General features: G+C 35.8%; 1 protein-coding gene across 1 annotated transcript in view; it reads right to left on the bottom strand.

Moving 5' to 3' along the window:
• The window catches only part of LAMA2 (laminin subunit alpha 2), a 559,790-nt gene that overhangs the window by 378,986 nt on the left and 152,890 nt on the right, over positions 1-27,914 (bottom strand). The window contains exon 10 of the mRNA XM_064294826.1: positions 11,686-11,846. Within this exon, the coding sequence (XP_064150896.1) occupies positions 11,686-11,846 (161 nt within the window). The remainder of the gene's footprint in view (positions 1-11,685; positions 11,847-27,914) is intronic.

Here is a 27,914-nt window from a genome sequence, read left to right as displayed (position 1 = left end):
ATTTTCTTTCTCCACAGACGTAGTCGATTTGATTCCTGTGTATTTCATCTGGTGAGGTTCATGTGTATAATCGCTGTTTATTTTGTTGAAAGAAAAAAATCATTTGCAATGAAAAAGTTGTTGGTCTTGCAGAATGCTACAATGTTATCTCTGGCATCCTTTCTATTAATAAGGCCATATTTTCCAACTACTGATCCTTCTTCTTTGTGTCCAACTTTCATATTCCAATCATCAGTAATTTTCAATGCATCTTGATTGCATGTTTGATCAATTTCAGACTATAGAAGTTGGTAAAAATCTTCAATTTCCTCATCATTGGCATTAGTGTTTGGTGTATAAATTTGGAGAATAGTTCTATTAACTGGTCTTCCTTGTAGGTGTATAGATATTATCCTATGACTGACAACATTGTACTTCAGAATAGGTCTTGAAATTTTCTTTTTGACAATGAATGCAATGCCATTCCTCTTCAATTTGTCACTCTTGGCATAGTATACCTCAGGACTGTTCAATTCAAAGTGGTTAATACCAGTCCATTTCAGCTCACTAGTGCCTAGGATATCAATGTTTATGCCTTCCATTTCATTTTTGACTGTTTCCAATTTTCCTGGATTCATACTTTGTACATCCCATGCTCCCATTATTAATGGAAGTTTACAGCTGTATCTTCTCCCCTTGAGTTGTGCCACATCAGCAGATGAAGGTCCTGAAAGCTTGACTCCATCCATGTCATTAAGGTCAACTCTTCTTTGAGGAGGCAGCTCTTCTGCAGTTGTATTTTGAGCACCTTCCAACCTGAGGTGCTCATCTTCTGGCACTATATCAGACAATGTTCTGATGCTATTCAAAAATAGACTGCCAGGTCCTTCTTCCTAGTCTGTCTAAGTCTGGTCACTCAGCTGAAACCTGTCCACCATGAGTGACCCTGCTGGTATTTGAAATACCAGTGGCATAGCTTTCAGCATCACAGAAACACACAAGCCATGCAGTATGACAAACTGACAGACATGTGGGGGTATGCACATAAAAATAGTGGATGTTTAATAAAAACATTTGTAAATAAACCAAGATTGGACATTAGATAGGAATGGTAAAATCTGAAATCATGTAGGGAAATGTAGAAGATAAAAAGAGAGAAAATGGAGTGCAAAGAAATTGTTAGAATAAACAAAGAAGTTACCTTTTTATCCCAGAAAATAATTAGTTTGAAAAGCCCTTTCTTTCTTTTTGAGTCTTAATTTTTGTCACTATGATGAATTTACAACCTCAACCTCTTCCTTGTTTCATTTGTTAAACTTTAGCATCCTGATATGTAAACAAATTGAAGTATTGCCATTAACCTTCTTGCTAGTTTTTATTTTTAAGGTAGATTTCATATATTTTGAGATGATAAATTTCAGCAAAACTAATCACACTCATTTCAGACCTATGGTGACAAACAAATCCCCAAACTCCTGAAGTTGAGAGCATCTTTGGAAGAGTACACAGGCTGGAAAGATGAAATATATCTATAATTATAATTTAGCTTATCCCATTGAGGACACAGGACAGCTGTACACTGTGTTCTAATGTGGTTGGTCTAATCTACTATTCATTTGCTCTAATTTGAAAGCTTCTAATACCACCTTTGTGATATTCGTACTGAATTCAACAATTAGAAAATTTTAAACATCAGTTATTTTCCTTAACTGCATTTTAGCCTTGTAATATGACCTTGAAAAAATTATGTTGAATAATTGCAATATTCAATTTCATTTAATAACATTATGCAACACATTAGGATCAGAATTCTAGAGAATTAAACAAAAATGGATGGGTCAATATCTCTATTTAAAAGCCAAGAACTACTTGGGTAAAATGGTACATTCATAATCAACTATAATGCAAGGTAGAATAGGATAAGTACATCTCAGAAATAAAATGAATTACGGTAACAGAAGAGGATGAACTAATTCTTGTTATAAAGACTCAGGAAACTTTACGGCAGGAGAGGAATTTGACCTAAGTCTTGAAGCATGGGATAAAAATTCAACCTATTGGCAGAGATAGAGAAAGGGGCCTATGTTCGCACAGATATTGGGAATAAGAACATTTCAAATTAGAAAGTTCATTCATTATTTATTCTTTCAAAAATATGTATTGAATGTGTTCTATATGTTAGGCACTTAACATGGTGCTTGAGATCCAGAGCCTTACCCCTCAGATAATGAACCTGTATGGTTACCCTAAGACATAGACCTAGTCCTAAAGGAATTTGTAAGTGACTAAAGGTTATTCATCAAGAGATAAACCAAGAGAACTCTACTTGAAGCAATTAAATTGTAAGTAGCAGGTAAAATGTACTACATGAAATGTGTGAGATTGCAACAGAGAAAACTTTCATTACCATAGAAACAATGATAGGATGTTTACACCTATAAAAATAGGTTAACCAACTGGTAGTTCTGCTTTGCTTATGGTGACAGATCTTTGAGCCAAAATAATTTAGACCTGTTATAGGTCCTCAAGTTAACATGTTCTTCCTCCCCAGTTCCCATTCACTTCAACCCTAGACACAAGTAATTATCATCTCTTTGACATTTTCATAGACCTTACATAAATTTGCACAGCATGCCAGCTTAATGCCACAACTTTGAATTTCCAGGGTACTACTTTTTAGCTCTGAGACTATACCATAGTTTTATTGGTGTTGCTGTTGTTGTTAGGTGCCGTCGAGTCAGTTTCAACTCGTAGTGGCCCCATGTACAACAAAAACGCTGTCAGGTCCTGCTTCATTCCCAAAGGTGTTCCTATGTTTGAGCCCATTGTTGCAGCCACTGTTGACAATCCATCTCATAGAGGGTCTTCCTTTTTTTTCACTGATCCTCTACTTTACCATGCTTGATGCCCTTCTCTAGGGACTAGTCCCTCCTGATAACATGCCCAAAATACATGAGATAAAGTCTCGTCGTCCTTGCTTCTAAGGAGCATTCTGGGTGTACTTCTTCCAAGACAGATTTGTTCATTCTTCTGGCAGTCCACAGTATATTCAATATTCTTTGCCAACATCACAATTCAAAGGCATCAGTTCTTCTTCAGTCTTCTTTATTCATTGTTCAGCTTTCACATGCATATGAAACAATTGAAAATACAATGGCTTGGGTCACGTAACCCTTAGTCCTCAAATTTGGTGTCATATTTGCTTTTTACACTTTAAAGAGATCTTTTGCAGCAGATTTGCCCAATGCAATATGTTCCTTGATTTCTTGACTGCTGCCACTATAAGCATTGATTGTGGATCCAAGTAAAATGAAATCCTTGACAACCTCAATCTTTTCTCCATCTATCATGGCATTGCTTATTGGTTCAGTGTTAAAGATTTTTGTTTTCTTTAGTTGAAGTGTACTCTATACTGAAGGCTGTAGTCTTTGATCTTCATCCGTAAGTGCTAGCTAGATTAAGTCAATCTAAAAGTTCTGGGTTCTGGTTTTTCTCAGGCTCTGCTACAGACTAATATTAAACTACAACCAAGTCTCTCGGTGGTGCAGACTGTTAACGCAGTTGGCTGCCAACCAAAAGGTTGGAGTCCACCTATAGGCACCTCAGAAGAAAGGCCTGGAAATCGACTTCCAAGAAAAAAAAAATTAACCATTGAAAACTCTATGGAGCACAGTTCTACTCTGACATACATGAATTTGCCATGAATCAGAATCAATTCAATGGCAACTGATTAGTAAATACAATAAATATAACATATGCTTTTTATCTGTCCTTATGACTAAGTTAAAGAGTCTTTTGAGACTGGAGGGAAGAAGGAGAAAGTACATGTAGCTAACTAGAACTCTGCTTTCTGGACGTAGTTTAACATGTAGAGAACTAGCTAGGCAGATCAGATTCTACTTGCTCTTTTCTTTTTCAGCCTGCAAGGGGCAGATAAACCAGTAAGCAAGGTATGCGTGGCTTACAGTAAGCAAGGTATACACAGGTTTACCTTGTGTTTACTTACTATTCGTGGTGCACAATTTCACCAGGGTTTCACCACATCTTTGATATGCTGAAAAACAGGTGGAACTGTACACTACAGATTAATAAGTAAGCTCAAGTAAACGCATGCATACCTTGCTTATTGGGTAATCCATCCTTGTCAACCTCCCTTGGGAGAGTCCGTATCGAAGTGCTTATATGTAAGCAATTCCTTCCTTAGAGGATTGCGTTTCAAATGTTTCCTTTGTTTTTCATTTGGTTTTAAAGCTAGAAAACATTATAATTTTATGACGGCAGTGGGTATATTTTATATATTTTAGAGTGGTACAATTCAAAACAAAGAAGTATAGTGCTCCAGGATTTTTATGTGTACCTTCACTGAAACAAATGTTACCCACCTTCTATTAGTTTACAAATCGACATAATCTTGGCAGTCTGGATACCAATTCTTTCTGTGGCTTCCCAGGTGAATAATTGCTTTTCAAAACTGTTCTCTGATCCATCAACTACTGTCATCCATGAATCAACCTTTGATTGTACGTCTTATTCATTCTTGGAAGATACCTTGATATGAATGGCCCAGGATTTAAAATTTCAATATCCAGCTTGAAAATAAACCATCTGCTTTCTGGGTGAGCTCCTTGAGAAAATTAATTTCTTTTTCTATCACTATCAAATTATGAATAAATGCTCTTCACATTATTATATTTACTTTTTATTATTTTTTTCTCTATGTTGCTCATTCACTCATCAAATCATAGCTGAGCTATGATAAACAAGGCATTATATGAGATGCAGGAAGGAGTACAAAAATGCCCTTAAGAGGCTTATAGCAAAGGAAGTAAGAGAAGTATCTTAAGTAAGTATAATACAAATATAATACAAGGAACTCCAAGAAATTTAAGCTGGATTCAGAAGAGGACATGGAACAAGGGATATCATAGCTCATGTTAGATGCATCTTGACTGAAAGCAGAGAATATCAGAAAGATGTTTACCTGTGTTTGACTGATTATGCAAAGGCATTCAAATGTGTGGATCATAATAAATTATGGATAACATTGGGAAGAATGGGAATTCCAGAACACTTAATTGTACTCAGCCTTTTGAACAGAACAAGGGGATACTGCATGGTTTAAAGTCAGGAAAGGTGTGCATCAGTGTTGCATCCTTTCACCATACTTATTCAATCTGCATGCTGAGCAAATAATCCAAGAAGCTGGACTATAAAAAGAAGAACACGGCATCAAGATTGGATGAAGATTTATTAACAACCTTCGGTATGCGGAGGACACAATCTTGCTTGCTGAAAATCAAGTGAATTTGAAGGACTTACTGATGAAGATCAAAGACTACACCCTTCAGTATAGACTGCATTCAACAAAAAGAAAACAAAAATCCTGACAACTGGGCCAATAAGCAACATCACAATAAATGGAGAAAAGATTGAAGTTGTCAAGGATTTCATTTTACTTGGATCTACAATCAACACCCATGGAAGCAGTAGTCAGAAAATCAAATGACACGTTGCATTGGCCAAATCTGCTGCAAAAGACCTCTTTAAAGTGTTAAAAAGCAAAGATGTCACCTTGTAGACTAAGGTGCACCTGACCCAAGCCAAAGTGTTTTCAATTGCCTCACACGCCTGTGAAAGCTGAACAAAGGATAAAGAAAACCTAAGAAGAATTGATGCCTCTGAATTATGCTGTTGACGAAGACTATTGAATATACCATGGACTACCAGAATGAACAAATCTGTCTTGGAAGAAGTACAACCAGAATGCTCCTTAGAAGCAAGGATGGTGAGACTTCATCTCACATACACTGGATATGTTACCAGGAAGGACCAGTCCCTAGAGAAGGGCATCATGCTTGGTAAAGTAGAGGGTAGAGGAAAAAAAAAAAAATCCCTCAAGCATACCAATGATTGTGAGGGTGGTGCAGTACAAAGCAGTGTTTCATTTAGTGGTACACAGGGTCACTGTGAATCAGAACTGACTTTATCTTGCCTTTTATAAGTTTCTGGAAGGCAGAGATCATACCTTCTACCTTCTTACCACCCAACTCAGTCTCTAAAGCACAGATGAAAATATAATTGATCCTAAACACCTAAACATGGTGAGAGTTCAGAACTTACAGCGTGAATTTATTTTATATTTATGAAATTTCTCTTTTCTTTAGATAATAGTCCATCACTTCTCTGTACTGATTAACATTAAAAGATTTAACATATAATTTAATGGTTTTATTTTTAAAACCTTGTTTTAACTGTTTATCTCAACAAAATGAAGTCTAGTGTACTCTCTCAGCATTTCAACTGGGTAGCTTCTGCAATCCAGTAAATTCATTTTAATGTTTTATTTGTTGAGAGCCCATTAGTGATTCTTCTAATTTACAAATGTGATGATAATGTTCACACCTAAGCCTATGAAATAGGGTAATTTTCAGAATGCTCCAGACTTTCACTTTAGAGATTAATATTCCTGTATATCACCATATTTTCTTAAAGTCAAATATTCTGTTTTTATTGTTTATTTTAAAACCATTGCTCTAATTCATTATATTAACCAAAATTAAATAAAAACTAATAATAGTCAATTACTTTTCCATTGTCAATTATTAATCCATATAATGAATGTCTTCATGCTCTCACATGCTGTGATATTAAAGTGTTGCTGCACTTTAGATCAGTTTCTCAACCCACTTTTCATTATCATGCCCCTAAGGAACCACTTTAAGTTGTTTTTCTCATAATCATTTCTACCGTGAAATTTTGTATAATTTTATGAATATGTTTGCTTTATACATAAAGAGTATGATGTTTTTGCCCCACCAGAACCAATTTTCACCCCTAAGAGAACTGTGTGCTTTAGACACATATTTGTAATGAACATATTTAGCTAAGTGTCTAGTCAAATATGTCATGACCCATCTTACAAAAATATTTATAATGGCTGTCCTTTTTTCTCTTGGTACTCTCTTCCCCTCAAAACAAAGTTAAATTAGAAAAGCCTTACTAAGTTCTTTTATTTTTGGTTTCTTGAAGTCAGATGCTGTTGGATTGACACCAATTTTCTTTTTCCTATAGTTTCCTCAGTACAGTCTCTCTCTAGAGAAATAGTCACAATAGTTTCCTTGAATTCTTTCTCATGAAGCTATCTTATTATAAATTAGGTACAACTTCAGCAGTACATGTTTAACCGTGATTGTTAGTCAACTGGGAATTCTGTTGACAATGTTACCAGAACTATCTCCAGTGACATTTGAGTTAGTTTTTTTGCGATAATTCCTTCAGGCGTTTTACAGTCATGCTCAGTTTTATGGGTGCTTGTAGTCAATTACAAGTTTTTCTCTGTTATGACCTTCATTCTAACGCATACTAGTATTAAAATAAAGTTAAGAAAGGGCAGGATATTTAGGTAATTCACAGTATTCGTTGAGTGCTTACTCTTTAAAGATATTGTTTCAAGTATCTTGACTTGGGCAGAAAATAAATAATTGGTAGGAGAGACAAAAGGAGAGAGAAAGAAATATATAGAGAGAGGAGAAATTAAATGAAAATTAGTTTTTGCTTTCACAAGCTTAGTTTTCAACACAAAACATTGCTTAACATAATATTTTAACAACTGTAGCTGTTGCAAAAGATAAACTGTGTGTACTTCTCATGCTAAAAATTTAACATTTATAATACTCAGTATTGAATATGAATTGAAGACCCTGTGTAGAAACAGAGCTCTGGTGGTACAGTGGTTAAGAGCTTGGCCGATAATCAAAAGGTCAGCAGTTTCAATCCACCAGTGGCTCCTTGGAGACCCAATGGGGCAGTTCTGCTCTTCCTACAGGGTCACTATAAGTCAGAATCAACTCAATGGCAATGGTTTTGGTTTTTTGGTTTTATAGATTTGATTTTTTGTTCAAGCCTAAATAGTTAAGAAGATGACCATTACTGTACATAAATGGAAAAAGAGAAGGAAAATGGAAGACCAACAGAAATGTTAGCACTCCCTATAAATATCCTACTGGGGAAAAAGAATGGGAATGTATTTCTACCTGTGAAAAGCAATATAAATAAACAAAGTGTAATCCAGAAGCTATTTATGATTACGCTTTATAGTTGAATGGGGCTTCACTGTTATGATTACAGCTATTGAGAGTTAGATAGGAAAGATGTAATATTACTATTTCATAGATTTAGAAACATGAATCAGATAGGGCAAGCAACTGTGAAAGCTTCATAGATTCTTGGTTTTCTTCCTTCCTTCTTTCTTATGTATGAGTCACTGTTACTACTTACTGTGAAATGATGAAGGAAATATACAGGGTCCATGCCATCATGGACCTAACATAGCCATTAAACATGATTGCAAATTCCAGCATAAAGGGAGAATAAAATTCATTTCATACCCATGTGACACAAAACACTAATATTTCATCACCCTGACCCCCAAAGTAGAGAGTAAGTTTTCTAGCTGCCCTTCCAGACTTGGAGGTGAGACTTTTCTAGTCTACTACTGAAAGTCAGGGAGCATTTCAGGAGTCTAAACTTAAGTGAAGGAGTACTAGTGGCACAATGGTTAAGTGCTGGGCTGCTAACCGGCCTGTCAGTGGTTCTAACCCATCATCCTAGGAAACCCTAAGGGGCACTTCTACTCTGTTTTATGTTGTTGCTATGAATCAGATTCGATGGCACACAACAACAATCAGTTTAAGTGGGTTCAGTCCCAATTTCTCTCTATGGATTTAAATTCTAGCCTTAAATCCTACTGAGGGCATTAACATCTCAAACTTTAGTTGCTGTATTAGGACAACTGGTTACCACCCCACCCCCACCTCCACTCTACAACCCTACTTTTTTTCAGTTTATGCTTAGATTTCCCTCTTTGTTATGATATCTAGGAATTTCCCTTTCTTTTCTGAATTGGAATGTTTATAAATTTATCTTCTATGTTTTATCCAGCATATAATAAATGCTGGATATGACAAAAGTAAAATGAAAGAAATCGGAAAAGTGCCCACATCAGCTCACTACAGCATCTTATCAGAATGTAAATATTGGAAATTTACAATAGAAGTAAATGTTGGTCCAAGACTTCATAATAAAAGCCTTCCTTAAAATGCCTATGCATTTCAGTAAATGAAGAAATTTCTAACGAAAGTTATGAATATTTATTATGTAATACAATATAAGGGAATTAATGCACAAATGTTTATAATAATATTCATTTTGGAGATGAACACTTATATAAAAAAATTTACATGTAATTTATATTCCTGATATTTAAAAAAAAAATTTTTAAGTAATTTACTCTGAATGGACATATAAGCATATATTCTTCTATTCAGCCCAAATTCTATCATTTCATTTGAATTTAATTCTTTAATATCATCTTCTCAATAAAATCATTCTTGCTAAATAGCATGTTCATCCCTGCTTTTTATAATAATAATGTTTCAAACACCTGTGTCAAATCATGGCTTTGTTAAACAGAATGACTTACTGCATTTTCTTATTTATAAATGTCTTTTCAGTATTTAAATTAAATGTATGTTTTGTTGTAATTCCAGGCTATTTATTCTTCTAATAAACAAGAAACTATATATACAATTGTAATAAATTTCATACCTCACATATTGTGATATAATACGTTATATGCACGCAATTTGTGATTTCAGAAACTATGACGAACTTTAATGAAACTTGCTTTCTGTCTTCAAAAAACATTTACTGTATAAAAGTTTATAGAGGTCAATTTAAAATATCACATAAAGGCAACTCTTTCAATGATGCTATTCATTTAATTTTTCATTCCCTTTTTTGATTTCTTAATTGTTATTTATTGTTGTGTTTTAATTGTCTTCGTATGCTTCAAGTGTCTTTGAGGGAGGCACTTTTCTTATTAGGATCACAATCACTCTGGGCACAATATTCAGTCAGGCAGAAAACACACAGTAAGTAGCTCAAGCAGCTTCCCTCAGAGCTGTTGATGGTTGAAGCAATCTTGTTCTAGCCTTTCTTGCTATATTTACCAGTGAAAATGAACAAAATGAATCTTGCCTCTCTCACTGATTTGTTACTCTTTCCTTGCAAATACGAGGCATCTCTGTTCTGTGAATGTTACATGTATAAAAACTTTTTTTCCAATTTGATTTCCAATATACCAGATATTCAAAAGTTTCTCCTCCATTTTAAGCTTAGCTTTGCCTGTCTTTTATTTGATCAAATGGTAAAGGTTAGAGATTTCTGTGGAGTTTTGGAGATATAATAAAACACACACAGGATATGTTTTGTTAACATAAGAAAGGATGACCAAAGATCTTATTAAAAAAAGAAAAGAAAAGAAAAAAAAAACATTGCCATCGAGTCAATTTTGACTCATAGTGACCCTATAGGACAGAGCAGAACTGCCCCATAGGGTTTCCAAGGAGTACATAGTAGATTCAAACTGCTGACCTTTTTTGGTTAAGCGGCCATTGCACTTAACCACTATGCCACCAGGGCTTCCAGAGTCTACAGCATGCCCCAAAAGACATACAGGATGAAGAAGAGTAGTTGTCCTTAAACAGGCAATCACTTACAGAGTGAAAAAAGACTTGGTCTTGTAGACCAATTTTTTTTTTCTTTTCAGATAATATTAGAATGAAAAGAGCTAGATTTAGAAATGTACTATATTACAGCACACGAGAACTCTTTACCAAGGGATTGCTGACTTTATGCCTGTTTGTTTAGACAAAAGTTTTATATTTTTCAATACTATAAGGTAGGTACCTGAATTACTCCTGATAGGGCATATCCCTGTTATAGAAATATAATAATATTTAGCTTGTTATTTCAGGTATTATTCCAATTAATACACAACCATAATACCAATATTTACAATTCATGATGGTTTAATGTTTGTTTATACACACATATAACAACTGTAAGCATATAATACTTTATAGCCACCTAGCTAAGATTAAAATATTAACAATGGAAGGACTCTTAATAAGATTCTATCCACCAATGAGAATAAAGGGGGAAAAAAAAAAAGAAGTAACATCCATTTCCACATCAGTATGGCATGCTAGCTTCTTCAATAAATTGCTTATTTTCTCAGTAAATTTAGTTGCACACTGTTTGATCAGAATGTTACGGGACTGATTTAGCACAGCAAAAGGAGGTCAGTCTTAGAACTTGCTAATGTTTCTATGTTTCCTCTGTATGTATAAGCTGCAGGTATAATCCACCACTTGCTGTTAACACGATGAGCTAGAAAAGTTTAAACATGGTGAGTATTTGAATATCTACCTAGTCCCAAATATCAGATTATTTAAAAATCCAGAATGAGACACTTGACATAAATATTTTCAGGATGAGATGCAATGCTGTAGTAGATTTTAGTATGCTGTAGTTTTAAAGTGTTGTTATATTTAGTGCCATATGTTTTTAATTTCATAGACTAGACTAGTAATGGAAAAAATGTTTCTGCTATAAAATAACAGAGACTTTAAAGCTGACTTCTCTTCTGTGTATGCGTAGGTGTTTAGACAAATGGTAGGTGACTTATAAATGTCTTGCTGCAATGAACCTGGTAGCCATTTAAAAGACACTTATAGGAATGTCAGGTCGATAGTGAATATTTACAGTTGTTACAATTGCTTAATGTCAGCAAACATAACAGAGAAGTCAAAGAAAATGACCTTCTGTCTTGGCAGTAGGACATTACTAGAATAAACAATGTACCTTGCAGTTACAGGGTCCAAAACAAGGGTCCTCATTTCTGCTTCCTATGCCACTGCAGTTGCAGGATTGGCAACTGGGGTAGCCAGTGTAACCCCTGGCACATCGATCACAGCTTACCCCTCCAAAGCCACTTTTGCAATGACAGGATCCAGGTGCCAGACCTAGGAAAAGACCGAACACATATCAAAATTTTTAAAAACACATACATGCTTTAGTTCCAAAAATTATAACAAAAATAACCTTTAAAAATCTATTTTGCCATAAAAATTAGATATAACATGCACTTTAGTAAACAAAAGTTAAAACTGAAAAAGAATAGGGCTTAATTAGAAGTTGGCTACCATTTGCTAACACAGAATCTTCTGAGCAACTTTAAAAATATTTTAAAAAGGAAAAAGAAAAGAGAAAATATTACCAAAACTAAGGCTACATAAAACTGTTAAACAATGATCAAGGAAGAAATTCCATAAATTCTAACACTGATGATGCTGGATTGGAAAAAAATAAGCAATAACATATGAATACATGGAGGCTCATGAAATAAGCCTGTCTCCCCAGATGAACAGAGATGAAAAAGAGCAAAGGCAGGACCAAGATGGTGGAGTAGTCAGACATTTCCTTTGGTACCTTTTACAATAAAGACCCAAAAAAACAAGTGAATTGATTATATATGACAATCTAGGAACCCTGAATTCTGCTGAAGATCATTCAAAAACGGCTCCAGCAGTATATTGACAGGGAACTGCCAGAAATTCAGGCTGATTTCAGAAGAGGATATGGAACCAGGGATATCATTGCTGATGTCAGATGGATCCAGGCTGAAAGCAGAGAATACCAGAAGGATGTTTACCTGTGTTTTATTGACTCTGCAAAGGCATTTGACTGTGTGGATCCCAACAAATTATGGACAACATTGCAAAGAATGGGAATTCCAGGACACTTAATTGTGCTCATGAGGAACCTTTACATAGATCAAGAGGCAGTTGTTCGGACAGAACAAGGGGATACTGATTGGTTTAAAGTCAGGAAAGGTGTGCGTCAGGGTTGTATTCTTTCACCATACCTATTTAATCTGTATGCTGAACAAATAATCCGAGAAGCTGGACTATATGAAGAAGAATGGGGCATCGGGATTGGAGGAAGACTCATTAACAACCTGCGTTATGCAGATGACACAACCTTGCTTGTTGAAAGTGAAGAGAACTTGAAGCACTTACTAATGAAGATCAAAGACCACAGCCTTCAGTATGGATTGCACCTCAACATAAAGAAAACGAAGATCCTCACAACTGGACCAATGAGCAACATCACGATGAATGGAGAAAAGATTGAAGTTGTCAAGGATTTCATTTTACTTGGATTCACAATCAACAGCCATGGAAGCAGCAGTCAGGAAATCAAGAGACGCATTGCATTGGGTAAATCTGCTGCAAAGGACCTCTTTAAAGTGTTGAAGAGCAAAGATGTCACCTTGAAGGCTAAGGTGCACCTGACCCGAGCCATGGTATTTTCAGTCGCATCATATGCATGTCAAAGCTGGACAATGAATAAGAAAGACCGAGGAAGAATTGATGCCTTTGAATTGTGTTGGTGAAGAATATTGAATATATCATGGACTGCCGAAAGAACAAATAAATCTGTCTTAGAAGAAGTACAACCAGAATGCTCCTTAGAAGCAAGGATGGCGAAACTGCATCTTACATACTTTGGACATGTTGTCAGGAGGGATCGGTCCCTGGAGAAGGACATCATGCTTGGCAAAGTACAGGGTCAGTGGAAAGGAGGAAGACCCTCAACGAAGTGGGTTGACACAGTGGTTACAACAATGAGCTCAAGCATAACAACGATTGTAAGGATGGCGCAGGACTGGGCAGTGTTTTGTTCTGTTGTGCATAGAGTCGCTATGAGTCAGAACTGACTAGACGGCACCTAACAACAACAACAACAACAAGGAGCCCTGAACATCAAAGGAAAAGTTGAGGAGTAGACTGAGTGGCGGGGGGGAGCAACAGTTCAGAAGAAGAGAGGATTTCCCAGACCTGATCTGGCAGGCACTGGGCAGGCTGGATTAGCAGGTGCTTGCAGCCTGAGGTAAGCAGTAGCACTCAGGATGCATTTTCCATGTCAGGAGAAATCAAGCAGCAGGGAGACTGCTCAGGCATCCAGAACCAGGGAGAAGTGGTGCTGGATCAACGAAAGCTAAGTACAAGCATCTAACCTACTGCATGGATCAAAAAAACCTTCCCCCCTTTGGGAAGTACCTATCTCTCATTAACCTACCCCCTCCCCACTCTGCTCTGGGTCCTGGTCTGGCTTCAGTGATTGCTGAGCCCAAATGGGGTGGATGTAGGACCTGTCATGTACCCTGAGCCATTCTCCTGGCTTTGGAGAGGGAGCACATTAACAAACAGGAAAAAATAGGCTGCCAGCTCTTCTAAGCTGGGAAATCAGGACAGGCACAGCTTCTTTGCCTAGACACAGGTATAAGGAGTCCATGGACAATGAATGCCTTTCACTCCTACCTAGATCTATGTGGGGCGATTTCAACAGTGTAGGCCGTCATTAGCACAGTAAAGAGGGTATGTTCCTGAAGCCTATTTTCAGCTGCAGCCCTCGTGGCAGATGGGAGACATTTGACACTGCCCTGCCCATTAAGCAGGGTCCTCAACTACACACACCAGGGGTCTGAGGACTGGTGGCTCCACCCACTCCACCTAGCCAACCGTGACAGGGTTCCAAGAACAAATGGTGCATCCCAGTCCTTACATCCAACAGCATTGGGTGGCCAAAGTTCAGCTGAAAAACCCACCCACCTACACACTGTGGGGAACAGGGATATGTCTTCCACCTAATCACTCAAGGGCAAGTGTCAGCCCCCTGCCTTGATCAGCATATGAACTCCTACTACAGTCAAATACTTGTGCCTACTCCAATCACCCCTGCATATCTAGGACTGTAGGTGAAAGCCTGCTCCACACACTCAGTGATCAACGATTTGGACACCTGAGCTGAATCCACACAAGAAAAGTAAATGGACTCCTGTGTTCACATACCTAGTAACAAAGCTGACCACCTGGTGACAGGACATGAGAGCTTCAAAGACACCAATAATCAAAGTAGCTCATATAATCAGCTAGGACACAGAAAGGAAACATAACATTAATAAATATAATAACTTATTGATGTCTAGGAAACAACAGTCAATATCAGGTCACATAAAGAGACAGACCATGATGGCTTCAGCAAGTGACCAAAACAAAGAACAAACAAACCCCCTGGAGGCAAAACACAGAGCAAGCCAAGAAACACACAGACAAAGCGACAGAGGAACTTAAGAAGGTTATACAAGAGCATAATGACAAATTTAAAAGAATGCAAGAATTCATAGATAGACAGCAAACAGAAATCTAAAAGATTAACAAAAAAAATTCAGAATTAGACAACTCAATAGAAAGTCATAGAAGTAGAACTGAGGCAATGGAAGTCAGAATTAGTGAGACTGAAGACAAAGCACTTGACACTAACTTATTTGAAGAAAAAATCAGATAAAAGAATAAAAAAAAAGAAAAAAACCCTAAGAATTATATAGGACTCTATCAAGAGGAATAACCTAGGAGGGACTGGAATACCAGAATGGGGGGAGGGGGGAGATAACAGAAAATACAGAGAGAATTGTTGAAGATTTGTTGTCAGAAAACTTCCCTGATATCATGAAAGATGAGAGGATATCTATCCAAGAAGCTCATCAAAACCCACACAGGGTAGATCCCAGAAGAAAGACAACTAGACATTTTACCAAACTTGCCAAAACCAAAGATAAAGAGAATTTTAAGAGCAACTAGGGATAAACAAAAAGTCACCTACAAAGGAGAGTCAACAAAACTAAGCTCGGACTACTCAGCAGAAATCTTGCAGGCAAGAAGGCAATGGGATGAAATATATAAAGCCTTGAAGGAAAAAAAAAATTACCAGCCAAAGATTTTATATATAGAGAGCAAAACTGTTTCTCAAATATGATGGTGAAATTAGGGTATTTCCAGACAAATAGAAGTTTAGGGAATTTGTAAAAACAAACGAAAATTTCAAGAAATACTCAAGGGAGCCCTCTGGTTAGAAAATCAATAACATCAGATAACAATCCAAGACTAGAACACAAGACAGAACAGCCAGATATCAACCCAGATAGGGAAGTCATAAAAAAAAATAAAAGCTAAAACACTAAAAATAGGGAAACAGAGACCTAAATATGTGAAAGATGACAACATTAAAACAAAAAAGACCCACTAAATAAGGTAGTCATAGGTCTTTCATATGGAGAAGAAGTCAAGGCGATATCAAGAAATAAAAGATTGGTTAAACTTAGAAAAACAGAGGCAAATATTAAATTAACCATGAAGGAAACTAACAATCCTATACATCAAAATAAAAAACAAGAAAAACATAGACTCAGCAAATACAAAATCAGCAATTAAAAAAGGTGAAAATACATAAAGAAAAACGACTCAGCACAGAAAATTAAGTGGAACAAAGAAACTGTCAGCACCTCACAAAAAGTACATCAAAATGACAACACTAACCTCAAAACCTCATGCCTATCTATAATTACACTGAATGTAAATGGACTAAATGCACCAGCAAAGAGACAGAAAGTGGCAAATGGATAAAAAAACACGATCTCTCTATATGCTGCCTAAAAAAGATACACCTTAGACTCAAAGACACAAACAATATAAAACCCAATGAGTGGGAAAAATAATACCAAGCAAACAGCAATCAAAAGACAGAGGGAGTGGCAATATTAATCTCTGACAAAATAGACTTTAAAGCAAAATTCACCACCAAGAATAAGGAGGTACACTATATAATGACTAAAATGTCAATATGCCAGGAAGACATAACCTTAATAAATATTTAGGCAACCAGCAACACGGCTCCAAAATACATAAAACGAACTCCAACAGCACTGAAAAGAGAAACAGCTCTACAATAATAGTAGGAGACTTCAACATACCACTTTCAGTGAAGGACAGAACATCTAGAAAGAATCTCAATAAAGACACAGAAGATCTAAATGCTACAATCAACCAGCTTGACCTCATAGATATATACAGAGCACTCCATCCAACATCAGCCAAGTATACTTTCTTTTCCAACGCACATAGAACATTCTCCAGAATAGACCACATAGCAAGCCTTAACAAAATACAAAAAAACTAAAATATTACAAAGCATCTTTTCTGACCACAAAGCCATAAAAGTAGAAATCAATAGCAGAAAAAGCAAGGAAAAAAATCAAATATATGGACACTGAACAACACATTGGACAAAAACTACTGGGTTATAGAATAAATCAAGGAAGGAATAAAGAAATTCACAGAATCAAATGAAAATGAAAACACATCCTGCTAGAACCTTTGGGACACAGCAAAAGCAGTGCTCAGAAGTCAGTTTATAGCAACACACAATCCAAAAAGAAGAAAGGGCCAAAATGAAAACATTAGTCATATAATTCAAACAAATAAAAAGAGAGCAGCAAAAGAAGCCCACAAGAAATAATAAAAATCAGATCAGAAATAAATGAAATAGAGAATAGAAAAACAATTGAAAAAGTTAACAAGACCAAAAGCTGGTTCTTTGAAAAAATCAACAAAATCAATAAATCGTTGGCCAAACTGACAAAAGAAAAACAGGAGAGGGAACAAATAGCCCAAATAAGAAATGAGATGGGTGATATCACAACAGACCCAACTGAAATTAAAAGAATCACATCAGATTACTATGAAAAATTGCACTCGAACAAATTTGAAAGCCTAGAGGAAATGGACAAATTTCTAGAAACACACTACCTACCTAAACTAACACAAACAGACGTAGAACAACTAAATAAACCTATAACAAAAAAGAGAGTGAAGAGGTAATTAAAAAACGCCCAACAACAGCAACGGCAAAAAAAAGCCCTGGCCCTGACAGGTTCACTGGACAATTCTAGCAAACTTTCTGAGAAGAGTTAACACCACTACTACTAAAGGTATTTCAGAGCATAGAAAAGATAGAAAAATACTCCTGAACTTATTCTATGAAACCAGTAAAGACACCACAAAAAAAGAAAATTACAGACCAATATCCCTCATGAACTTAGATGCAAAAAACTGTCAAAAAAATTCTAGCCAATAGAATTCAACACATCAAAAAAAAAAATAACTCGCCATGACCAAGTGGGATTCATACCAGCTATGCAGGGATGGTTCAACATTAGGAAAACAATCAATGTGAACCATCATATAAATAAAGCAAAAGACAAGAACCACATGATTTCATCAATTGATGCAGAAATGCATTTGACAATGTCTAACACCCATTCATGATAAATACTCTTAGCAAAATAGGAATAGAAGGGAAATTCCTCAACATAATAAAGGGCATTTATACAAAGCCAACAGCCAACATCATCCTAAATTGAGAAAGTCTGAAAGTATTTCCTTGAGGACGGAAACTGGACAAGGATGCCATTTTTCACCACTCTTACTCAACATTGTGCTGGAGGTCCTAGACAGAGCAATTAGGCAACAAAAAGAAATACAGGGCATACAAATTGGTGAGGAAGAAGTAAAAGTATCCCTATCTGCAGACGATAGCTGCAACAATGGGCTCAAGCATAACAATTGTGAGCATGGCGCAGGACTGGGCAGTGTTTTGTTCTGTAGCACATAGGGTCACTATGCGTTGGAACCAGCCATGCACTGGACAGCACCTAACAACAACAATAACAATTTGCAGATGATATGACCTTATGCACAGAAAACCTCAAAGAATCCACAAGAAAACTACTGGAACTAATAGATTTCAATGAAGTATCAGGATACAAGATAAACATACAAAAATCAGTTGGATTCTTCTACACCAACAAAGAGAACTTCTAAGAGGAAATCACCAAATCAATACCAATTACAATAGCCCCCAAGAAGATAAAATACTTAGGATTAAATCTAACCGACTTGACAGCACCTAACAACAACAACAACAAATCTACCCATAGATGTAAAAGATCTATACAAAGAAAACTACAAGACACTACTACAAGAAACCAAAAGAAACCTACATAAGTGGAAAAATATACCTTGTTCATAGACAGAAAGACTCAGTATTGTGAAAATATCAATTCTACCCAATGCGATCTACAGATACAATGCAATCCCGATCCAATTTCCAAAGACATTTTTTATTGAGTTGGGGAAACAAATCACCAACTTCATGTGGAAAGGGCAGATAAGTAAAACATTACTGAAGAAGTTCAAAGTAGGAGGCCGCACACTACCTGATTTTAGAGCCTTTTGTATCACCATGGTAGTCAAACAGCCTGGTACTGGTACAGCAACAGATACATAGACCAATGGAACAGAACTGAGAATTCAGAAGTAAATTCATCCACCTATGAGCATTTTTTTTTTATGAGCAGCTGATATTTGACAAAGGCCCAAAGTCCTTTAAATGAGGAAAAGACACCCTCTTTAACAAATGGTGCTGGCATAACTGGATATCCATCCTTGAGAAAATGAAACAAGACCCGTACCTCACACCATGCACAAAATCTAACTCAAAATAGATCAAAGACCTAAATATAAAATCTAAAATGACAAAGATCATGGAATAAAAAATAGAGACAATGCTAGGAGCCCTAATACATGCCATAAACAGAATACAAACCATAACTAACAATGTACAAACACCAGCAGAGAAACTAGATAACTGTGAGGTCCTAAAAATCAAACACTTATGCTTTTCAAAAGACTTCACCAAAAGAGTAAAAAGACAACCTACAGACTGGGAAAAAAAATTTTGGCTATGACATGTCCAATCAGGGTCAAGTCTCTAAATTCTATAAGATACTGTAACATCTCAACAACAAAAAGACAAATAACCTAACTAAAAAATGGGTAAAAGATATTAACAGGTATTTCACCAAAAAGACATTCAGGTGGCTAACAGATACATGAGGAAATGTTCATGGTCATTAGCCATTAGAGAAATGCATATCAAAACTACACTGGGATACCATCTCACCCCAACAAGGCTAGCATTCATCCAAAAAACACAAAATAATAAATGCTGGAGAGGTTATGGAGAGGTTGTACCCTGCTGGTGGAAACGTAAAATGGTACAACCCCTTTGAAAATCAATTTGGCACTTCCTTAAAACGCTAGAAATAGAAGTACCATTAAAAAAAAAAAAAAGCACTGTTCACAATAGCAAAAGGGTGGAAACAGCCTTGGTGCCCATCAATGGGTGAATGCATCAATTACGGTATATTCACACAATGGAATACTACGCAATGACAACAATGAGGAATCTGAGAAACATCTCACAAGATGGACAGCTCTGGAAGGCATTATGCTGAGTAAAATTAGTCACGAAAGGACAAATATTGTATGAGATTACTATTATACTTAAGAAAAGGTTTAAACACAGAAGAAAACATTCTTTGATGGTTATGAGGGTGGGGAGAGAAGGATGGCAGAATTCACTAACTAGATGGTAGCCAAGAATTATCTTAGGGGAAGGGAAGGAAAACACACAACAGAGGGGAAGTCAGCACAACTGGACTAAACCAAAAGCTAAGAAGTTTCCTGAACACAACCAAACACTTAGAGGGACAGAGTATCAGGGGCATGGGTCTAGGGACCATGGTTTTGGGGGACATCTAGGTCAATTGGCATAACAAAATTTATTAAGAAAATGTTCTGCATCCCACTTTGGTGAGTGGCGTCTGGGATCTTAAAAGCCAGCAAGCGGCCATCTAAGATGCATCGATTGGTTCCAACCCACCTGGAGCAAAAGAGAATGAAGAATACCAAAGACAAGGAAAATATTTAGCCCAAGATACAAAAGGGCCACAAAACCAGGGACTCCATCAGCCTGAGGCCAAAAGAGCTAGGTGGTGCCTGGCTACCACCAATAACTGCAGTGACAGGGAACAAAACAGAGAGTCCCTGACAGAGCAGCAGAAAAGTGGGATGCAGAACTCAAATTCACGTAAAAAGACCAGACTTAATGGTCTGACTGAGCCTAGAGGAACCCCAGAAGACATGGCCCCTGGACTTTCTGTTAACCCAGAACTAAAATCATTCCCAAAGCCAACTCTGCAGACAAAGATCAGGCTGGACTATAAAACATAAAATAATACTCATGAATAGTATGCTTCTTAGTTCAAGTAGATATATGAGACTAAATGGGCAGCTCCTGTCTAGAGGCTAGATGAGAAGGCAGGAAGGGTAGGAGCCGGTTGACTGGATGTGGGAAATCCGGGGTAGAAAGGGGGAGTGTGCTGTCACATTATAGGGATAGCAACTAAAGTCACATAACAGTATGTGTACAAGTTTTTGTATGAGAAAATAACTTGAGCCATAAACTTTCACCTAAAGCACAATAAAAGAAAGAAAAGAGCATTGGTAGTGAAAATATATTACTGAAGACAACAATTTAACAACAATAATCCAAGTACTACATCACTGGCAGTATTACTAAAGAAAAGACAAAAGGTGTTTGCAGGGGATGTGCATATATTTTGGGGATAAGAAGAAACAGTGCAAGGAAATGAAAGTAGTGTACATTTCCATTTTTTTTAACAGAAAAATACATTAAAAAATGTTTATTCTTGTCTTTGAATCAGCAAAATAGTAACTAAATGCAGTAGGAATGAATTCAAATTATCGGCTTGCTAATCTTAATCTGGAAAAAGAGCCCTGGTGGTACAGTGGTTAAGAGCTATGGCTGCTAACCAAATGGTCAGCAGTTCGAATCCACCAACCACTCCCTGGAATCCCTATGGGGCAGCTCTACTCTGTCCTCTAGGTCACTATGAGTCTGAATCGACTCAATGGCAACAGGGCTTTTTTTTTTTTTAAATCTGGAAAAAGGTAAGAACAAATCAATAAAATATGGGCCACTCACAAAAGGAAAAGGGGAGGCAAAAAGCAAAAGCTTAATATTGAGAAAGCATAAAACAAAATGACAGAAATAGTGTCAAGCATACATACTATACACATACAAAAGAGTTAAATAGTCATAATGTTGTTATTAAAAACATGAACATGTGACGTGTGAGAGACACACAAAATAACTAAAAGTATTAAAAACAACAACTGGTGAATGCAAATTAGAAGGCAAACAGAAAGGAAAAGCAGATGCATCATCATTATGGCCACAGTAGAATGTGGACTCAATAGGAGAAGCTGTCATTATATATTAATAAAGGTAAAAAAAAAAAAAAACTCATAACAGTTTTATCATTTATGCTCCAAATAAGTACAAATTATAATTACAAAAATATATAGCCAACAAAAAATGTTGGAAATCAAAGAAATATTATCCCAAAATCAATGATTAAGGATGACATTAATCTCACCACACAAAATACTTACAGATAAATTAGAAAAAAGGCAGAAACTTGAATAATCCAGTAAAATTGAATTATATATTAGTGCTATATAAAAAAATTATATATATAGTGCTATATAAACGATGGCACTAGTTTTTTTGCACTAGTTTTTTTTTTATATAAACATAGATATTTATTTGACTAATCCAGAAAAATGTTCAATTTCTCAAAGCAGAAATTATTGAAGACTTATTCTCTTAACATAAATCACTACATTTTTATAAAATTTCACAAAATTAGAAATAAAATAAATTATGAATATAAAACATAATAAATTTTATTAAAAAATTCAACTACTCTAAAATTAATAATAAACATCCTTTCTTAATAACTGATCAGGAAAAGAGGAAATCAAGACATCAGTTGCAAATTAAGTAGTTTCCTAAACTAAAATACTAGCAGTGAGAATGGAACTTAGCAATGTGGTCAAAACCAAACTTGTATGTTTAAATACTTCTTTATTATATGACCTTTTTTTTTTTTTATAAATGAATTAAATGTTAATTCATGTAATTATAAAAATGACAAAAAAATGAACACACACACATACACAAAAAGATCTGAAAAAAAAGTAACCAAATAAGAAAGACTTAAACAAAGATAATCCGGATATTAAAGGAGGAAAAATTAGCAAAGAACTACCCCCCAAAAATGTTTTAGTACCAGTGAATTTTTACAGAGTATATTAAAAGTTTAAAACTCTTATGGGACATATAAAAAATAGAGAGCTATGTGATTCAGTTTAGAAGCCTGATATCATAATCTTACCAAAAAAAAAAAAAAAAAAATCTGTTGCCATCGAGTTGATTCTGACACCTAGCGACCCTATAGGACAGAGTAGAACTGCCCCATAGAGTTTCTAAGGAGCGGCTGGTGGATTCGAACTGCTGACCTTTTGGTTGGTAGCTGTAAAGCTTAACCACTGTGTCACCAGGGCTCCAAGAATCTTTATAAAGGTAGTTCAAAATAAACATAATAACAGCTAACACTTATAGCACAATACTTATGTTGTCCTAGGCATTATATAAGTATTGCACCCTAGAAGTTAATTAACACAGCAGATACTAAAAACATCTCCATGAAGTAGGGCTATTATTTTTTCCCATTTCACAGAAGAAAAGACCAAGGCATGGAGAAATTAAGTTGCTTGCCAAGGTAGCAGAGGTAGCAAGTATCAGAGTCACACCAATTTAACTTTTGATTCCAGATGAGAAAATCCTAAATAAAATAAACACCAACTGAATTCTAAAGTACATTGAAAGTGCCTTCCATAATGACCAAGTAGAATTTATTCTGGTAATATAAATAATATTTAATATTAATAAATACATTTTTCAACATATCATTTGATGTATAGTTGCAGGATCAAATGGAAAAAAATCTGAAAATTTCAATAAAGTTTGCAAAATTATTCGACAAATTTAACATTCATTTCTGATGTAAAAATCTCTAGAAATTGAGACTTAATGTAGAAATACTCCATGCAATAAACAATGACCATCGTAATTTTTGTTTTTGGAAATACTGTGAACTCAACAGCACTGTGTTTCTGGGTTTAGACAGCTAAAGAACACCTCTTTTCAGAACACTTCAAGATGCAGTATAAAAAAAAAACCAAATGGATGGACAGATGGATGAATGGATGGAGAGAAAGAGTGAGAGAGAAATTGGTTTTGCTAATAAAAAGTAAAGAAAGTCCCTGGAGATCCGAAGCTACAAGAAAATGCAGTTCTAGGGAGGTCAGCCAACCCTTAAACTGTTGTCTTTCATGGAGCTAACAGCCAAATTCTGATGAATTAGACTAGAGTACGGTACATTGGTTTTATGGAACAAAGACAAATCCTAGGTCCTGCACAAGTTAAGAGGTAGTAGCAGAGAACCACATGAAAGCTCAGTGCTCCTGCAGGGCTAAAGTAGAAAAAATACACACATACAATTATGAAACACATAAGAAAACAATTCTTGAATTGAGTTAGCTGAAAAAATAAATACAGATGAAGGAAAAAGAGACTATTAAAATTTACCAGGCAGAATTTTGTGGGATGCTTTTCTTCATCTTTTACTGTCAGATAATATTTTAACAGTTATTTTTTAAGATATATTTTTTCATGTATTATACATACTAACAGCTATTTGTAAACTACATGTGCTTACTGTATCGATCACCTGGCTTAAGAGAGATAATACAACCAGGACTCTTGAAGCCTCACTCTCCCCATGCCTCCCCCAGAGATAACTACCACCCAGAACGTTCTGTTTACTGTTCTTTGTAGTTTAAACATTGGCATGTATCTGTTAAAAGAATTACTCTTTTTTGTCTTTTCTCACTTTCCTATTATGTCATTAAGAGGCAACCTAGTTCATTTGTCCACCTATAATTTAATCATTTTTATTGCTGTATAGTACCCAGCAAATATAAAATGGTGGATGACGTTGTGACTAAGATGGAAAATTATTTGTGAATATATGGAAACTACAACCAGACAGTAACTTTATGAGGTATAATTCTGAGAACGCAAGAGTATAAGCCATTATTATTTGCAAACAATATGATTGTATATCTTCTTTTAAAAATGAGCCAGCTGTATAATATTGGAATTGAAAACTAGGCAAAATAGCTACATAAAAAATACTACACAACTAAATTAAACGGATACACTAATGAAAATGTGTTAAATAAAATCTGCAAAAAAGAAGCATTAAATATCAAACAAACTAGCAAGCTTGCAAGTAAAATCAATCTGGAATAAGAATAACCTAACCTGAAATATGTAGGTACTTTTAAAGAAAACTATATGTAAGCTACAGAAAAAAAAAAAAAAAAAGGAGAACTCTATCCCCCATATTACTGTCTGGAAAGTCTAAATTATATAGATGCTACTTATTACCAAATTAATTTTCAGGTATTATGAAATCCCAATGACATTTCTTAGCTATCTAGTGCTGCTATGACAGAAATACCACAAATGGATGGCTTTAACTGACAGAAATTTATTCTTCCAAGTTTAGGTGACTAGAAGTCTGAATTCAGGACACCAGCTCTAAAGGAAGGCTCTCTCTCTCTTGTGGCTCTGGAGGAAGGTGCTTGTCTCTGAGCTTTTTTTCTTGGGCGGTCTTCAATCTTGCTGTTTCTGCTTTCTGGTGTGATTGTTTAATCTCTTTTATATCTCAAAAGAGATTGACTCAAAATACACCCTAATCCTGCCTCATTAATATAAATTCATAACCTAATCCTCATTAACATAACCTAATTCTGTCTCATTTACGTAACGAACACAACCCATTCACAAATGGGATTATAACCACAGGCATACACAAAAACCAAATCCATTGCTGTTGAGTCAATTCCAATTCACAGTAACCCTATAGGATAGATTAGAACTGCCCGATAGTGTTTCCAAGGAGTGGCGGATGGATTCGAACTTTTGACCTTTTGATCAGCAGCCAAACTCTTAACACTGTGCCACCAGGGTTTCAACCACAGGTATAGAGGCTAGGATTTACAACACAGCACAGAATGGAGGATAATTACATCAGATCACAAAATGGAAGACAACCACACTATACTGGGAATCATGGCCTAGCCAAGTTGACACATACTTTTGGGGGACACAATTCAATTTGTGATGCATCCCAATGAGATTTTGGAAAAAAAGAAGCAATTCTAAAATTTATTTGGAAATAAAAACAGGCAAGAATACTTCAAACAATCAAAATTAAACAAAGATAACTGGATAGGTTCTTGCTTTAACTGGTATTTCAATGTTTTACAAAGTTAATACAATTAAAACATAGTAGAACTACTACAGGTTAAAGATAGATCACTAGAAATAATATATAGCCCCAAAATACAATAATAAATATATAAATTAAAACTTAATGTAGATTAAAAGAAACATCACAAACCACTGGGAAGGGAGGGTAACTTGTGGAATTGGGAAAATTAACCATTTGGAAAAACAAAATACAGTTAGAAACTCTCCTTATAAAATATACCTACATAAATCTCAGATGGATTAGGAATTAAATATAATAAAATGAATCATAGAAACCAAGAAAATAAATGTGTTTGCCTTATCTTACAATGAGATTTAGAATTACAAAGGCCTGAAATAAATCCAATATGAAAATATTAATATATATATGATAATTAGCACAGTGTCATTATTATAGCTAAAGAACGTTATCTGATTTGTGATAGCTGGTTACATAAAAATTTTAAAGTTCTATATATTAGAAATTCTCATAAACAAGGTTATTGTTGTTGTTAGGTTCCTTCCAGCACATTCAGACTCATAGTGACCCTAGGTACAACAAAACGAAACAATGCCTGGTCCTACGCCATCCTCACAATCTTTGCTATGTTTGAGCCCAAAGTTGCAGCCACTGTGTCAGTCCATCTCATTAAGTGTCTTTCTCTTTTTCCCTGACCCTCTATTTACCAAGCATGATGTCCTTCTCCAGGGACTGGTCTCTTCTGATAACATGTCCAAAATACACGAGACGAAGTCTCACCAGCCTTGCTTCTAAAGCCTATCCTGGCTGTACTTCCTCCAAGACATATTTGTTCATTTTTCTGGCAGTCCTTTGTATATTCAATATTCTCCACCAACACCATAATTTAATACATCAATTTTTCTTTGATCTTATTTCATTGTCCAGCTTTCCCATGCATATAAGGTAATTGAAAATACCATGGCTTCCGTCAGGCCTACCTTAGCCCTTAAAGTGACATCTTTGCCTTTTAACACTTTAGGGAAGTCTTTTGCAGCAGATTTGCCTGTGCAATGTGTCGTTTTATTTCCTGACTGCTGCTTCCATGGGGGTTGATTGTAGATCCAAGTAGAAAGAAATCCTTGACAACTTCAATCTTTTCCCCATTTATCATGATGCTGCTTATTGGTCCAGTTGTAAGGAATTTTGTTTTTTTTATGTTGAGGTGTAATCTATACTGAAGGCTGTAGTCTTTGATTTTCATCAGTAAGTGCTTCAAGTCCTCTTTACTTTTTGCAAACACGGTTGTGTCATCTGCATAGCACAGGTTGTGAATGAGTCTTCCTCTAATCCTGGTGCAGCAGTCTTCATATAGCCTAGCTTCTCGGATTATCTGGTCAACACACAGATTAAACATGTATGGTGAAAGGATACCACACTGACGCAAACCTTTCCTGACTTTAAACCACGCAGTTTCTCCTTGTTCTGTTCAAACTGATCTATGTACAGGTTCTTTATGAGCACAGTTAAGTGTTCTGGAATTCCCATTCTTCAAAAGGTTATCCATAATTTGTTATGATACACACAGTCAAACGCCTTTGCATAGTCGATGAAACACAGGTAAACATCTTCCTAGTATTTTCAGCCGGGATCTATCTGACTGCGTTCCAGGTCCTCTTCTGAATCTGGCTTGAACTTCTGGCAGTTCCCTGTTGAGGTACTGCTGCAACTGCTTTTGAACGATCTTCAGCAAAATTTTACTTGTGTGTGATACTAATGATTTTTTTTTGATAATTTATGAATTCAGCTGGATCACTTTTCTTGGGAATAGGCATAAATATGTATCTCTTGCACTCAGCTGACCAGGTAGCTGTCTTCTAAATTTCTTGGGCATAGATGAGTGAGCACTTCCAGAGCTGCATCCGTTTGTTGAAACATATCAATTGTTATACCATCAATTCCTGGAGCCTTGTTCTTCGCCAATGTCTTCAGCGCAGCTTTGACTTCTTCCTTCAGTACCATTAGTTCTTGATCATATGCTACCTCCTGAAACAGTTGAATATCATCCGGTTCTTTTTGG

The sequence above is a fragment of the Loxodonta africana genome, chromosome 1 (genome assembly GCF_030014295.1).
Source record: "Loxodonta africana isolate mLoxAfr1 chromosome 1, mLoxAfr1.hap2, whole genome shotgun sequence".
Classification (NCBI taxonomy): domain Eukaryota; kingdom Metazoa; phylum Chordata; class Mammalia; order Proboscidea; family Elephantidae; genus Loxodonta; species Loxodonta africana.
The sequence above is the reverse complement of the archived record's forward strand: the minus strand, read 5'-3'. Positions and strand labels throughout refer to the sequence as shown.